Below are 14,175 nucleotides of genomic sequence, written 5' to 3'. Positions count from 1 at the left end.
GTTTTATATAAAAACTCTTGGACGATAATCATTATGATAGACGAAATTGAAATAGATGACAGAAAATAAAAAAATTAGAAATGTCATGTTATTTCAGTGATCAGAATGAATTATCGGAAAGGCAAAGTGAATGGATTAGTTTAGAAAAATACTTGTTCTGATGTGCTTTGACGAAGATTACATCTAAACATTACATTAACGATAAAATAAAAATCTTTTCAATATTTATAGACAAATTTTAAAATGCCCTCCGCGCCTCCGAGAATGTCCAGCGCGTCTCTAGTAAACGCTCGTCGGACAAGCGTGGTTCATGGCGCAGCCGAAACCTCAACTTTAAACTTTCTCAAAGAAGAGACCCACACCGGTGATCACTTCCTTACGCCTTCGCAGCTCGAAGTTGTCTACCGTACAAATATTGCCAGCGGTCTCAGTGACATCTTCGCTAAAGAATTACTGGATTTATACGGGCCTAATGCCCTCAAAGAGCTCAGCGGAACGAGCTACTGGAAACTATTCCGTCATAACCTCTTCGGATGGTTCCAGTGCGTGCTTTGGATGGGCGCGTTGCTCAATTTCGTGTCTTTCTTCTTCGCTGCAGAATTGGAGCACGGCAGGACCAAGGGTCGTTACGAAAATGAATATCTTTATTTGGGTTTCGTAATCGTTGCAACGGTCGTCGGTACCGGTATTTTCGGTTTCTATCAGGAAGCTAAAAACATGGCAGTAATGAGCGGCTTTGAGAAACTCGTTCCGCCGAATGCAATGGTTATTCGTGATGGTGTCAAGAAAGTCGTACCGAATAGTGATGTTGTAATAGGGGATATCGTTGAAATGATGAGTGGCGAAATAGTTCCTGCGGATGTCCGTATTCTCACGTGTACTAATTTCAAAACGGACATGTCTTCGTTGACCGGAGAATCTGAACCGGTCAAGCATAAACCGGAGTGTACGCATACTAATCCGTTGGAGTCTAAAAATATGGCGTATTTTGGATGCCCCATAACAGATGGTGTAGCAAGAGGCGTTGTTATCGCTACCGGGGAAATGACTCAAATAGGTAAAATAGCAGGACTTGTGACCGGATTGAAAAAAGAAGAGACACCGATCGCTAAAGAGATAACACATTTTATCAAACTCATCTGCGGAGTTGCGTTTGTCTTTGGTATAATATTTTTTGCGATGGTGTTTTTTACGCAACACCGTTGGATATCAGCTATTCAATACATGTTAGGAATTATACTTGCCAACGTACCAGAAGGCCTGATAGTAACATTGACAGTGTGCATGACTTTGTCGGCCAACCAGCTACAAAAGAAAAACTGTTTGGCCAAAAGCTTGCACGCTGTGGAAACATTGGGCTCCACATCGTGTATTTGCTCGGACAAAACCGGTACTTTGACTGAAAACCAAATGAAGGTTTCTCATTTGTTCTGTAATTTTAAGATTTACGACAGCGACGATTTTAGTCACGTATCTCAATCTACATACAGTGCGTTGTGTTTGGCAGCTTCCCTAAACCTTAAGGCGTTTTTTGGATTTGACTACTACGACGCTCCAATTGCAAAGAGAAAGATTTATGGTGACGCTTCGGAATCTGCGATATTGCGTTACATGGAACTGCATCGTTCAGCGACGTTGACGCGCGAAGATAACCCTAAGGAGGCGGAGATTCCTTTTAGTTCAGCATACAAATACCAAGTCACGATCCATCGAATGCAAGCCTCTCAAAGCTACTATTTGACAATGAAGGGTGCTCCCGAAATTGTACTAGATTATTGCACAACTGTGCACACCGACGAAGGAGAGCAGCCGTTGACTACACAAACGATCAAAGAACTGAAAGCATACTTTGTCAAATTGGCGAATATGGGCGAACGCGTTATTGGGTATTGCGATTTGAAACTACCGACAACTGATTATCCTCTTGGATACCAATTTGACACGCATCAACTTAATTTTCCCATTGAAAATTTACACTTTCTTGGATGTATATCGATGATTGACCCCCCTAGGAAGGATATAGCGAAAAGCATATCGATGTGTAGACAAGCAGGTATCAAAGTGATCATGATAACCGGTGATCATCCTGTAACGGCATTGGCTATTTCTCGTCAGTGCGGTACCATAACACAGCCCACTGTCTACGATTATGCCTTTGAGCATCACATTGAACTGTCCGATGTTCCATCGCACATAAAAAACCAGTTCAAAGCGGCCGTGATTACAGGCGACGAGCTGCGTAAAATGTCCGTCAACGAATTGAAGTCAGCGCTAGCTAAGTACGAGGAAATAACATTCGCAAGAACCAGTCCGCAGCAGAAGCTATTCATTGTGGAGACTTATCAGTCTTTGAAGTATATCGTGGCCGTCACTGGAGACGGCGTGAACGATTCTCCTGCATTAAAGAAAGCTGATATTGGAATAGCTATGGGCATCAACGGTACAGAGGTATCAAAGCAAGCTGCAGACATGATCTTATTGGACGATAATTTTTCGTCTATTGTGTTAGGAGTGCAAGAAGGAAGACGCATTTTCGATAATTTGAAGAAAACTATAGCGTATACGCTTACCTCGAACACTCCTGAAATGCTGCCTTTCGTTATGTACGCTTGTGTCGGAATGCCTTTACCGTTAACGTTGATGTTGATTTTGGTAATCAACGTTGGAACCGACTTGTTACCAGCCATGAGTTTGGCCTACGAGGATTCCGAAGAGGACATCATGTCGATCCCTCCCAGAAAACAGACCGATCATCTCGTTAACAAAGTTCTCCTTTTCATGGCCTATTTCCAAATAGGATTAATTCAATTTTTCGCTGGAATGTATGCGTACTTTGTAGTTTTCGCCAGAGAAGGATTCTTTCCGTCTAGTTTATTGTTCGTGCGTGATGATTGGGAATCTGATACTAAAGTAATCAGAGATTCAATTGGACGGTTATATTTTTATTCGGAGCGAAAACGAATCGAAAGGAAAGCGCAGACAGCCTACTTTGTGGCTATTTGCTTAACCCAAATATCTGACGTTTTAATATGTAAGACGAGGCGGATTTCGCTCTTCAAAAAAGGCATGAAGAACCAAGTTTTGAATGCTAGTATAGTTATTGATATATTTGCAGCAGTGACTGTCACTTATTTGCCATTGTGCAACGAAATTTTCGGCACGGAGCCCATCGATTGGTATTTATTTTTCCTTGCGGTACCGTTCATGGCGCTTATGATAATTGCGGACGAGATTAGGAGGTATTTAATTAGGAATAATATTTCCAAGTGGCTTGAAAAAGAAACGTATTACTGAAGGGTTTTTAAGTGTAAATAGGAAGAAGAAAAGCGTTCAAAACAAAAACAACAACTTAAAATACCCGAAGTCGAATGTGTGATTTGTGTCTTGAGAATGACAACGTATAATTTACTTATAAATATATGAATGTCTTAAAAGTTGTTAAATTAATTGGGCAAACCAGTAAAAAGCTTACGAGTTGCAAGCGTCGTGACAAGCGTCCAGACCAGAACGCATTTTTGCCCAGTGTCAGTAGCACGAGCTTAACTGATCCAATGACGCAATGGTGAGAACCCGTCACTGCTGGGCCAAGGATCGTGGGTAAGGTACTCGCTTCGGGCAAACCTTCATATGACGTACATAGGTCTGTCTAGGTCTGTGATATATTATATTCATCATTATATTTAAAGGTATAAAATTTATAAATCACGTTCTGATACACAGATACTTAGGAGCCAGGTGACTACGTGTCATTGCTCTGATTATTGTGTATAATTAATTAATCATGCCATGTAAGTTATTATGTCACTATTGCCTAATTTTTAAAACTGATTTAATTTTTTCACTTTTTTTTATTGGATACCAGCACATTATAAATCAGCATAATATATTACAAATAAATATTTTGTCAAGTACCTTACTTTATTATTAATGGATCCCAATTGTATTAATACAATAATAGAAACTTACTGGTGATAGGACCTCTTGTGAGTCTGCACGGGTAGGTACCACCACCCTGCCTATTTCTGCCGTGAAGCAGTAATGCGTTTAGGTTTGAAGGGTGGGGCAGCCATTGTAACTATACTAAGACCTTAGAACTTATATCTCAAGGTGGGTGGCGCATTTACGTCGTAGATGTCTATGGGCTCCAGTAACTACTTAACACCAGGTAGGCTGTGAGCTCGTCCACCAATTTAAGCAATAAAAAAGAGAGTTAATTGAATTCGAATAAATCAGATTAAGATTCTAACTTAAATGCGTGGGATGATTTAAAAAATTATTTCAGGTGAACACAGACCGCGTGTATTCTAATAAAACGGACCCCAGACGTTGAATTCGCATAGTGGATTAGTTCTAACGCAACAAGTCCTTGCTTCAATGGCGACACGTAGCTTACGAATTGTAAGCGCATTAGGGCGCGGCCAATATGAATTTTAAAACAAGCCTGCACATGTATTTACTCGAATATTAGGTCCGGTCGTGTGTGACCCACATTACGTGGAATTAACTCAGGTGCATAGGATATGGAGATAGTGTGTTGCAAGCCGGCGGCTGTACGGAGGGAGCTAGGCGGTGTTCGAATCGAAAAGCAATTCGATTGAGTGCATTTCGTAAACCATATTTGAGGTCGTCAGCGCAAAAGTGGCATAAGCTTACCATTGTTAGTATGGAGATAACGAGGCTTGAATTTACTTTTACACTGCATCGCAGGCAAAAACAATGCGCGCGAAATAAAATGTTTACAAAGCCATCTGTTAACTATGGTTGAAACGAGGTATAGGCCCGTTTTGCATCAAAATTTATTATGTTTTAAATAATGTATATGACATAAGCATGAATATGACAAATTGTGTGTTAAGCCAATTTTCTGCTGACGGCCTTATTTGTAGACAACTCAAAGTGAAAATCAGTATTTCAATTGAACTACTAGTGTTTATTTCATTCATTTATTATTATTTTATACAGGGTTTGTGGAATTATTCTTAAAAAGGAAGACAATTGCGCACAAAAAACTGACTAAATCCCGTAAAACATAAACCGCGGAGAGCGCGGGAAATTATGAACTTTTAATTTAATAATATTTCAATAATTTGAAACAAATCACGCATGGTCTAGGGTCCCATTTTAGGATTCCCTGTGTTAGGGGTACCAGAGACTGATAAACATACTTATATACGTTTAAATATATACTTTCATATATAATAAACATCCAGACAAAGAGCAAACAAACCTGTCCATCACAAAATGTTTGTCCGATGTAGGAATCAAACCCGCGACCCTCGGCGCACCGACTCAGTCCTTTAAAACGTATTTACAATGTAACTGATTATTGTTTTCAATTTACTTTAGGCTAGTTCTCGTTTCGACTTCCGTCTGTTAGTAGGAGCGCGCGTTTGCTTATCGAAAAGTATTGGCGTTACTGACATTTTTTTGGTTGATAATTTTATTACTATTACTAATATGATTTGGATCGGTTTTCACTACAGCGATATCAATAAAGGCACAGATCAGTAAAATAGCTTGATGTATTTTAGTGTCGGCTATACTAGAGGTAATTTGTTGGAAAGTAGATAGTTTTAACATCACGTTAAAATTTTGGTAAGTATGTACATTTAAAAATAAAATCTTTTATGCGCGAACTCGTATTATTAATCAATTAGTTCTCTGTACGCGAAGGTAAATATAAAAAAATGTATAACTTAAAAATTAAAGTTTCATGAAAGCAAGGTTAATTAATAAATTAATATACAATACATATATACGACGTATACATGTTCATATACACGTCATAATGCTTAGAGCAACATAAATATATTAATTGCAACATGTCAACAAATTGTTGAACATATTATTATGTATATAAAATGAACGAATTTATCACAGTACGAAATAATTAGAGCAATTGTGTATGTCAAGTACATTCGTTCAAATACAGACTGGATTATTACTTAGAAATCAATGACTTATAGTATATACCTAACTAGTGTTGTGCGATTTTTGCTATAAATTTAATTTATATCGTAGTTTCTATTTTCACTTGTTATTAATTTATTATAAATCTTGGCAACATTCACAATGGTTTTTTAAAAGATTTTTCAAAAAATCTAATACAGCAAGTTTTTAGCTAGCCTAAGTAGGAATTTTATTATAATTTATCACTACCATCAGTAATTTAAATAACAGTATAACAGCCTAAAAATCGACCAACCGCTACTTTCCGGAGTATTTCTTAAAATCCCCAAACGACGGGTCCTATGGGTAAACAAATATATTGAAAATACCTGTGTCTTAAATGTATAATAGTATTCTTGTAATGTATAATGCAACATAGCATTTTTACTCTCCTATTTATTTATAACGAATGTACAACTCATAACCTATTTTTTTTTAAATCTCCTAAGTAACGCTCATACAACCAAAAAAGGAAAGCGTCCCGCTGAATTGTAAATACCTATTTGTTAAAACTTTAACCATCGTAAGGTTATAATAGCCATTATAGTCGACAGTCAAATGATTACTTCGATGTCAGTATTATTTTCCATTTATATCGATCGGTTTTAATAAATTTGACACCATTCAACACCTATTCAAGAAACGCCTTTCTAAACCAACATACAAAGTTGTTAAAATCGATAACCGTTATGGGAATATGGTCTAATTTATTTTATGCATTTAGAAATATCGCGTATCATTTGAAATCATATTGCCAACTGTCATGGATTATATCATAGTAATTAGACATTCACATACAAAGAGTAATATTTAATGTCTTCGGTTTGATTTCGCTTTTTTATTTGTCATTATATTTTTTCCGACGTTTCAAATCCTATACAGGTTTCGTGGTCACGGACGACTGTCGTCATAAACACGGTTTTTATTATCTACAATATCTTCTAAATCTATTTTCTCTTTTATACTAATATAGAGAGAAACTGGGGGCGTTACGATTTCAGTTAAAGAAAGGGCGAAACGTTATTTTCTTAAAAATGATATTAAATTCTAGAAGATCAACAATTTGCAATGTCTCCGGAGGCAAATAACCTTCTAGCCCATTTTAACTTATGAATAGATAGATAGATAGAATAGATAGGTCAATTTCTAACCCTTTTACAATTTATTCGCATATTAAACACCGATATTCATTCTAGTAGTACATTCTGGAGTTCCTTTGCACGCCTCATTTTAGAATATTACAGAAAACACTCAATTAATTGTAAATGCTTAAGCTACTGATAAAAATTATAATTCATTTTTTAAATCACTATTGGTTTATTTGAAGTAATTACATCAGCAAATCTAATGTTTCCGATCCAATTAAACTGACGTATGGGTCTGGCCATTTGAAGGACCGACTTATCTTAGTGTCCCTAGTTACGAAACTGTATCAGATTCGATCGTAGGCCGGGGCCCTTTATATAGCTTGCGATTTCTATTGAGTGAGCACCACACGTGTTGACTGACTACCAAAGTACGGGGCGCGCGCATCTAACATGATCGCTAAGGTAAAATAATAATTATATTTTACGATTTGAAAGTTGAAGAAATTATATATTAAATTGGTATCCGATTTTTTCTTCGCTTTTCGCGAGTCGCAGATATAATTAAAATAACATTTACTCCCACCGGGCTCGTCCGTGATGACCACGAAAACTGTATAGTTTTCAAAATGTTGGAATTAATATAATTAATGACTATAGTGAATGCGTGATTAAACTGTAAAAGTATTTTGTAATTGAATTGGTGTCTGATTAATGTAATTTATAATTTCGTTTCACGTTTTTTAGGTATATGCGTTGTAATTAGCAAACCTTTTGATGTTAAGCGTACCTACATCAAACAGACAGAAATAGAATTTCGTCCAAAGGTGACGATTTCATTCAAAATAAAAATAAAATCATCATTGAAATCGATAACCTTTCTTTAACGATTAAAAGTTTTCATTTCTGACAGGCAGATTACAGATTCATTATTGCACTTTGTAGTATTTTTTTAAAATGAATGTTATAGTTTTTAAATTAATGTGTGTATTTATTATTTATTAAGCTCTGATAAAAAAAATCTGCAGTTTTTGTTATAATTAAAATTTTCAATCGTTAATTTATCGCCATTTGTTTTATATTGTGACATCAGTTACATTAATTTTCACCAGCGTCTGTTCTGTTTGTAATTGCTCTCTTCCTATATTTTCGTAACGATTTCTCTCCGATATTTTATTCATCATTCCTTAATTCTTTTATCTTTACAATGGTACTGCATGATCGCTAAAACACTTTACACTAGGTTCAAAGACGAAGTCCCTCAATATATATTTTTTTTAATCTGCTTAGATTGCTGGACGAGCTCACAGCCCACCTAGTGTTAACTGGTTACTGGAGCCCATATACATCTACAACGTGAATGCGCCACCCACCTTGATATATAAGTTCTAAAGTCTCAAGTATAGTTACAACGGCTACTCCACCCTTCAAACCGAAACGTATTTCTGCTTCACGGCAGAAATAGGCGGGGTGGTTGTACCTACCTGTGCGGCCTCACAAGAAGTCCTACCACCAGTACATTCGAGATGCGTAAGTTTTGTTTGTTTTAATAAATGTGTTTTAAGATTAATTTTATTGTTACCAGATATTCTTTTTGTGTTGCGCGTGTGCGTCGGTGATAGCAGCGCCGGGTCTGTTCGACGGGTATGGGTATGCGGCACCAGCATATGCGGCACCGGTGGCTCATGCTGTCGCCCCAGCATATGCGGCTCCGATCGCGCATGCAGTCGCCGCCCCGGTAGTCAAAACAGTAGGCGATTTCGTTTAATTAATCTATACTAATATATAAATCTACAGTGGTTTTTTACGGATGTTCCGTTATAACTACTGAACCATGCTACTGAACTGACTTGAAACTTGGTATTCATGTAGAAAATACATGTACTTAATGGATAGGCTAATATTTATATGAGTGTTGGACTTCTTACACCAGTTGCGGAGGCGTTAATGATGGGAATCTTAGTGGGGTTGAGAAATAATAATGTTAGTTTTAAATGGCCAGTGAAGCGGACGGGTACAGTTAGTTAATTATAATTATAAAGTCTAGTACTAAATTGTGGGTATAATAAATTAATTTGAACATATTTCCACTGCATAATTAGGTGGCAGCTGTTCATGCGGAACCCATCGATCCCAATCCGGCCTATAGCTTCTCGTACGGGGTCCAAGATCCAGCGACAGGAGACCACAAAGACGCGACGGAGACGTTACAGAACGGAGTCGTCCACGGCTCTTACAGTCTGGTCGAGCCTGATGGCCACCTCAGGAAGGTTACGTACACCGCTGATAAGATCAACGGATTCAACGCTGTGGTTGAAAGGACGGGCGGTTCACACGCGGTGAGTTGACAAAAAAATTATAATATATGTAATTTAAAAAGTAAATGAATTATGAGGTAATTTAAAAAAACGGTGTAGTATTTTAAAATTATTGTATTGTCATCGGTCCTTGATGCGCATGAAAATTTTCAAATTAAAGAAAATTTTCAATTGAAGCCGTCGTGGCCTAAAGGATAAGACGTCCGGTGCATTCGTGTTGAAGCGATGCACCGGTATTCGAATCCCAGGCGGGTACCAATTTTTCTAATGAAATACGTACGAGCCCATAGACATATATAACGTAACTGCGCCACCCACCTTGAGACATGAGTTCTAAGGTCTCAGTATAGTTACAACGGCTGCCCCATCCTTCAAATCGAAGCGCATCACTGCTCACGGCACAAATAATTCATTCAGAATGATACGAAAACAAAAGATATTGATTTAAAGGAATGTGTTTGTTTTTGTAGGTGGCCGCTGCACCCGTAGCTAAGGTCGTAGCTGCCCCTGTGGCCATACAAGCAGCCCACATCGGTCACGTGGCCCACCCCTGGGGCTAAAACAAACAAAGACCACAATAATGCCGTGTTGTTTGACATTCATTTTAGGCTTTAACCCCTAATAAGGTTCACTAATTTTCGGTCCATAGACAGTGGCTATTATGTAAAGGAGATTTTTTTTTTTACAAATTCGATAATCGAATAGAGCTATGACGATTTGTAAATCATTAAAAGAAGTGTTTTTATTTTTTTATTTTCTTTGTTTGTGTTTAAGTTCTTTGCTTTCTAGCCATAGTCTAAATTTAGGACTCGCAACACGGCAAGCTCGACCTAGCCTGTTTTTCGTATTTGTATTATTTATTAAACGCTTTGACTGTTGGTAACGGACTTGATCTTGATGCGTTTTATTACGTGAATGTAAATATAATAAGAACTTAGTTGTAAAAAAAAAAATGAATAAAGAAGTTTTCGCGGAATATTTTTTTTGGTTTGATTTCATAGGATTATTTAAACCACAAAGTTATTTTAGCTGTTGTGTTAAGTATTAGTTTTTTTTATCTGTAAAACCAATACAAAACCTACATTAATTCGACTATAGCTCGGTGTCTACCCAATTTAAAGCAACCCAATCGAAAGATTTCCCTTCTTTTTTTTCTCAAAATCAATCCAGCCTCGCATCCAGTATCGGAATCTACAGAGAACGTACATCCATGCACATATAGATTTTTTATCTATAGACTAGATAATATCAATATTGAAAGCAAATCAATTCAAAAATACACTGAGTACCTACGTGCAAAACAGAAGTTATTCACTAACAACTGTTAATATTACCACAGATTTTACGAAGTTCGTAGTAGATTTACAAAAAAAAAACAATTTATTTTTCGTATATCGTTTACCATTTTTCTATTTATTATAGAATTTTCCATTTTAGATGGTCTGGAAAATAATTAAATTTGTTTTAAAAAAATCAGCGAATAATAGGCATTGCTCAAAGCTTGTTTGTTTTCCATCACGATACTAATCTTAGATCTGATGGCATATCATCTACAATAGAAAATCCAAAAAATAATAACCAAAAAATAATATTAAAATAAAGAAAAAATCGGAAAAATTCACAAATGTAACAAACGTATAAAAGTAATACGTAAAATAATATGTATATAAATAAACGCTCTTAAGCAAGATGTGTTCACACCCAAAAGGGTGAATTCTATAATGTATTATTTTATGTAAATAAGTTCAATGTTTATGTGTGCAGTTTTCATCCAGTTGTGTGAACCTAATAATAAAAAATAAAAAAAATATACGTAATACGTATATACATAAAATAAATAGTAAACAAAAAATAAAGGTCATCATACACCTCCATAACATAAATCTTGCTTGTGATTTGAGCTCAAATTGATTATATCCTTGAAACATATAGCACGAATTTCAACATCCTACTTCCACATACGCCATTGAGTTAGCCATACCTTTAAAAGGCTTTGCGAATTAAAACATTCTGAATTATTTATCATTGCTTTAACAGTACGGTTATGGCGGACCTATAAATATTCAGTCTAATTAACGTGCTTAAAAATTACGAAACTTCAAACGGACCATAAAGGAAATACATGGTGTTTAGTTTCTTTTCTTTTTTAGAATGTATCTACGAATCGAAAACATAATATTTATCATGATTTTTCTGCAACTGAAAATATTATTTTACGGGCTGTACAACGTTGCCACATTGACGGACATTGACTGTAGGTCTGTGTGCTTAGTGCGAGTTTTTTAACGTTCTCGATAGCGTAAAAGTTAGCCCAAATTTGTATGCAGTTTGAACAGCGCCCCTAGCGGCAAACGTACGCAAACGATCACAGTCCATACAAATAAGAGTTAACTTTTACGCTATCGAGAACGTTAAAAAACTCGCACTAAGCACACTGGTCTGTAAGTTCAAAGTCGCTCAATGTGCTATGGAAAGGTGTATGCTCGGAGTTTCTTTGATGGATCAAGTCAGAAATGAGGAAATCCGTCAAAGAACCAAAGTAATCGATATAGCTCTAAAAATTAGCAAGCTGAAGTGGCAATGGGCCGGACATACGTGTCGCAGAACCGATGGCTGATGGAGTAGACGCGTTCTGGACTGGAGACCACGTACTGATAAGCACAGTGTTGGGCGTCCCCCTGCCCGGTTAACCGATGACTTGCGATATGCTGGGAAAGATTAGATGCAGAAGGCCGAGGATCGTTCATTGTGGCGAATTATGGGAGAGACCTACATCCAGCAGTGGAGAGATACAGGCTGATGATGATGACGACAATGTTGCCAAGCCAAGCATAAATGTATGTAACCCTAAACCAATTGCCTGAATATTTGATGTAAGTAAAACAAAAATATTTCTACCAGGTCACGGGAGATTTTACGATATTAGCGGTGTTTTTATAAAAACACACTCTAAAATATAGCGGCTGTAGAAAACAACGATGATTTAAATTATATTAACCGTCACGAAATACAAGAACGAAAATTGTTCGATTTCCAAAAATTTGTATTGCGTCATTTCTCAAAAAATTCGCGCCAATAACGTAAAGTTTACAATATGGCGATTGGCGGCCATTATTAATTGACAACAACAAAGCAAAAAAATACAGAGTTTCATAATAGTATAGAAACGTTCTTCATTGCCTCAATTTATTTGTAAAAATCTAAGCTATGTCGCTCCGTTGTTACATACATTCTTAGCACTTCTAAAATTTTTTTAAGCAATAGATAAATGTCGATTTGTATATGTGTGTTCCCTATAGGCAACGGCCGGTTTTTAGAAAACCTTCACATTTTGTGAAGCTTGGTAGTGTTCGGATCCAAGTCAAATCAAGGATCGACCAGCAAATCGGGCCGGGTTGGATAAGCACTAAAATGTGAGATAGGTACCCGGGTCGCTCTGCCTTGACACCGCTGATTATATGAAAAACATCTTCAAAATACTCGCGCGCCCCTTGTCGTACATCTACCGTACTAAATTATACCCTATGTTTTATTCTAAAGTATAAGCTATTCGATTGAGAAATAGCAAAATTGGTCCAGTAGTTTCTGCTTGGAAGAATAATAAACATCTACTTTACAACATTTATAGTATGCATTGCATTTATAGTATTAGTAGGTTTTAGGTTAGAGGATTTCAATGAAAAAAACCCCTATGCGTCATGGTCATGACCCAGCACTTCCCAATAATGATTCTGTAGTGATAAATCTACATATCATGAAGAAAAACTTCCACATGGATAGGGTTGTCTCTGTACGGGAATCACAAATGAGATGAAAACAACTAGGCCCAGCCCTGAATAACAAATATGTTTCACAACTATGACTAGCTATGTGTACTAGCTATGACTAATCGAATCCGGACATTTATATGACATCGAGCTAACCATTTAACTTACGATGTGATACAATCAAATCTCCAAATCCTAGTTCATATGAGAATATTAATTAATTAATAAATGGTGTTCATATCGAAAATGGCAGTTTTAAATCAAATTAATCTAAATGTAATGGAAATAAAAGTATTTTTTTCCTTTTTTTCTTCAAGTACAGTTTATCAGTAAATTCTTAAAACATTTTGCGATAATTATCTTCGCCCTACATGTTTCATTGATGACGGCAATTCGTCACAAAGTTACTGATGCAAACATTATTATACTTTTTTTCAACTCCCATCACGTACGGGGATATAGCTCAGTGGTAGAGCATTCGACTGCAGATCGAGAGGTCCCCGGTTCAAACCCGGGTGTCCCCTGATGTCCTTTTGCATTTTTTTAAATACTCCATTTTATATAGTTTTAAGGAATAAATAACATTATAGTTTTTTATTATTAGTTTTGTAACGTGTTGGTATTTTTATTAAATTTTGATTATACCAAATGTTTCTTCTAATCATTCGATAAAACACGTCCATTACTGGTCTCTGATAAACGTGCTTTTCGTTTCTTAGATCTGCCATTTACTTTAAAACACAGACGTAATGCTACACAGCTCGGTATGTATATATCGGTATGTATGTATCGGTATGTATGTATGTCAGTATCGATATATTTCTAAGAAGACAAGTTCAAGGCATATTTTTTTTTTTTTTTTTTTTTTATTGCTTAGTAGTGTGGACGAGCTCACAGCCCACCTGGTGTTAAGTGGTTACATAGCCCACAGACATAGAGCCCATAGACATTTACAACGTAAATGCGCCACGCACCTTGAGATACAAGTTCTAAGGTCTCAGTACAGTTACAACGGCTGCCCCGCCCTTCAAACCGAAACGTATTACTGCTTCACGG

The 14,175-nt window shown here is 36.6% G+C and overlaps 2 protein-coding genes and 1 non-coding gene across 4 annotated transcripts; all 3 read left to right on the top strand.

Moving 5' to 3' along the window:
* The first annotated feature begins 87 nt into the window (after positions 1 to 87).
* Positions 88 to 3,911, top strand: LOC101741043 (sodium/potassium-transporting ATPase subunit alpha-4). The gene has a single exon (XM_021347954.3). The coding sequence runs from the start codon at positions 244 to 246 to the stop codon at positions 3,292 to 3,294; it is 3,051 nt and encodes a 1,016-aa protein (XP_021203629.2). The 5' UTR covers positions 88 to 243; the 3' UTR covers positions 3,295 to 3,911.
* A 3,280-nt stretch (positions 3,912 to 7,191) lies between these two features.
* On the top strand, positions 7,192 to 10,331 carry CPR74 (cuticular protein RR-2 motif 74). Of its 2 annotated transcripts, none has more exons than XM_012690018.4 (4): positions 7,192 to 7,499; positions 8,620 to 8,784; positions 9,137 to 9,373; positions 9,823 to 10,331. In XM_012690018.4, the coding sequence occupies exons 1-4, from the start codon at positions 7,488 to 7,490 to the stop codon at positions 9,910 to 9,912; spliced, it is 504 nt and encodes a 167-aa protein (XP_012545472.1). In that variant the 5' UTR covers positions 7,192 to 7,487; the 3' UTR covers positions 9,913 to 10,331. The 2 variants fall into 2 exon arrangements, with proteins under 2 accessions (XP_012545472.1, NP_001166686.1); NM_001173215.1 differs by having other exon boundaries at positions 7,488 to 7,499; positions 8,620 to 8,772; positions 9,823 to 9,912.
* Positions 10,332 to 13,571: 3,240 nt separating this feature from the next.
* Positions 13,572 to 13,643, top strand: TRNAC-GCA (transfer RNA cysteine (anticodon GCA)). The gene has a single exon. It is a non-coding gene; the product is annotated as a tRNA-Cys (tRNA).
* The last annotated feature ends 532 nt before the right edge of the window (positions 13,644 to 14,175 follow it).

Source organism: Bombyx mori, chromosome 17 (genome assembly GCF_030269925.1).
Source record: "Bombyx mori chromosome 17, ASM3026992v2".
In the NCBI taxonomy this organism is placed as follows: Eukaryota; Metazoa; Arthropoda; class Insecta; order Lepidoptera; family Bombycidae; genus Bombyx; species Bombyx mori.
The sequence above is the reverse complement of the archived record's forward strand: the minus strand, read 5'-3'. Positions and strand labels throughout refer to the sequence as shown.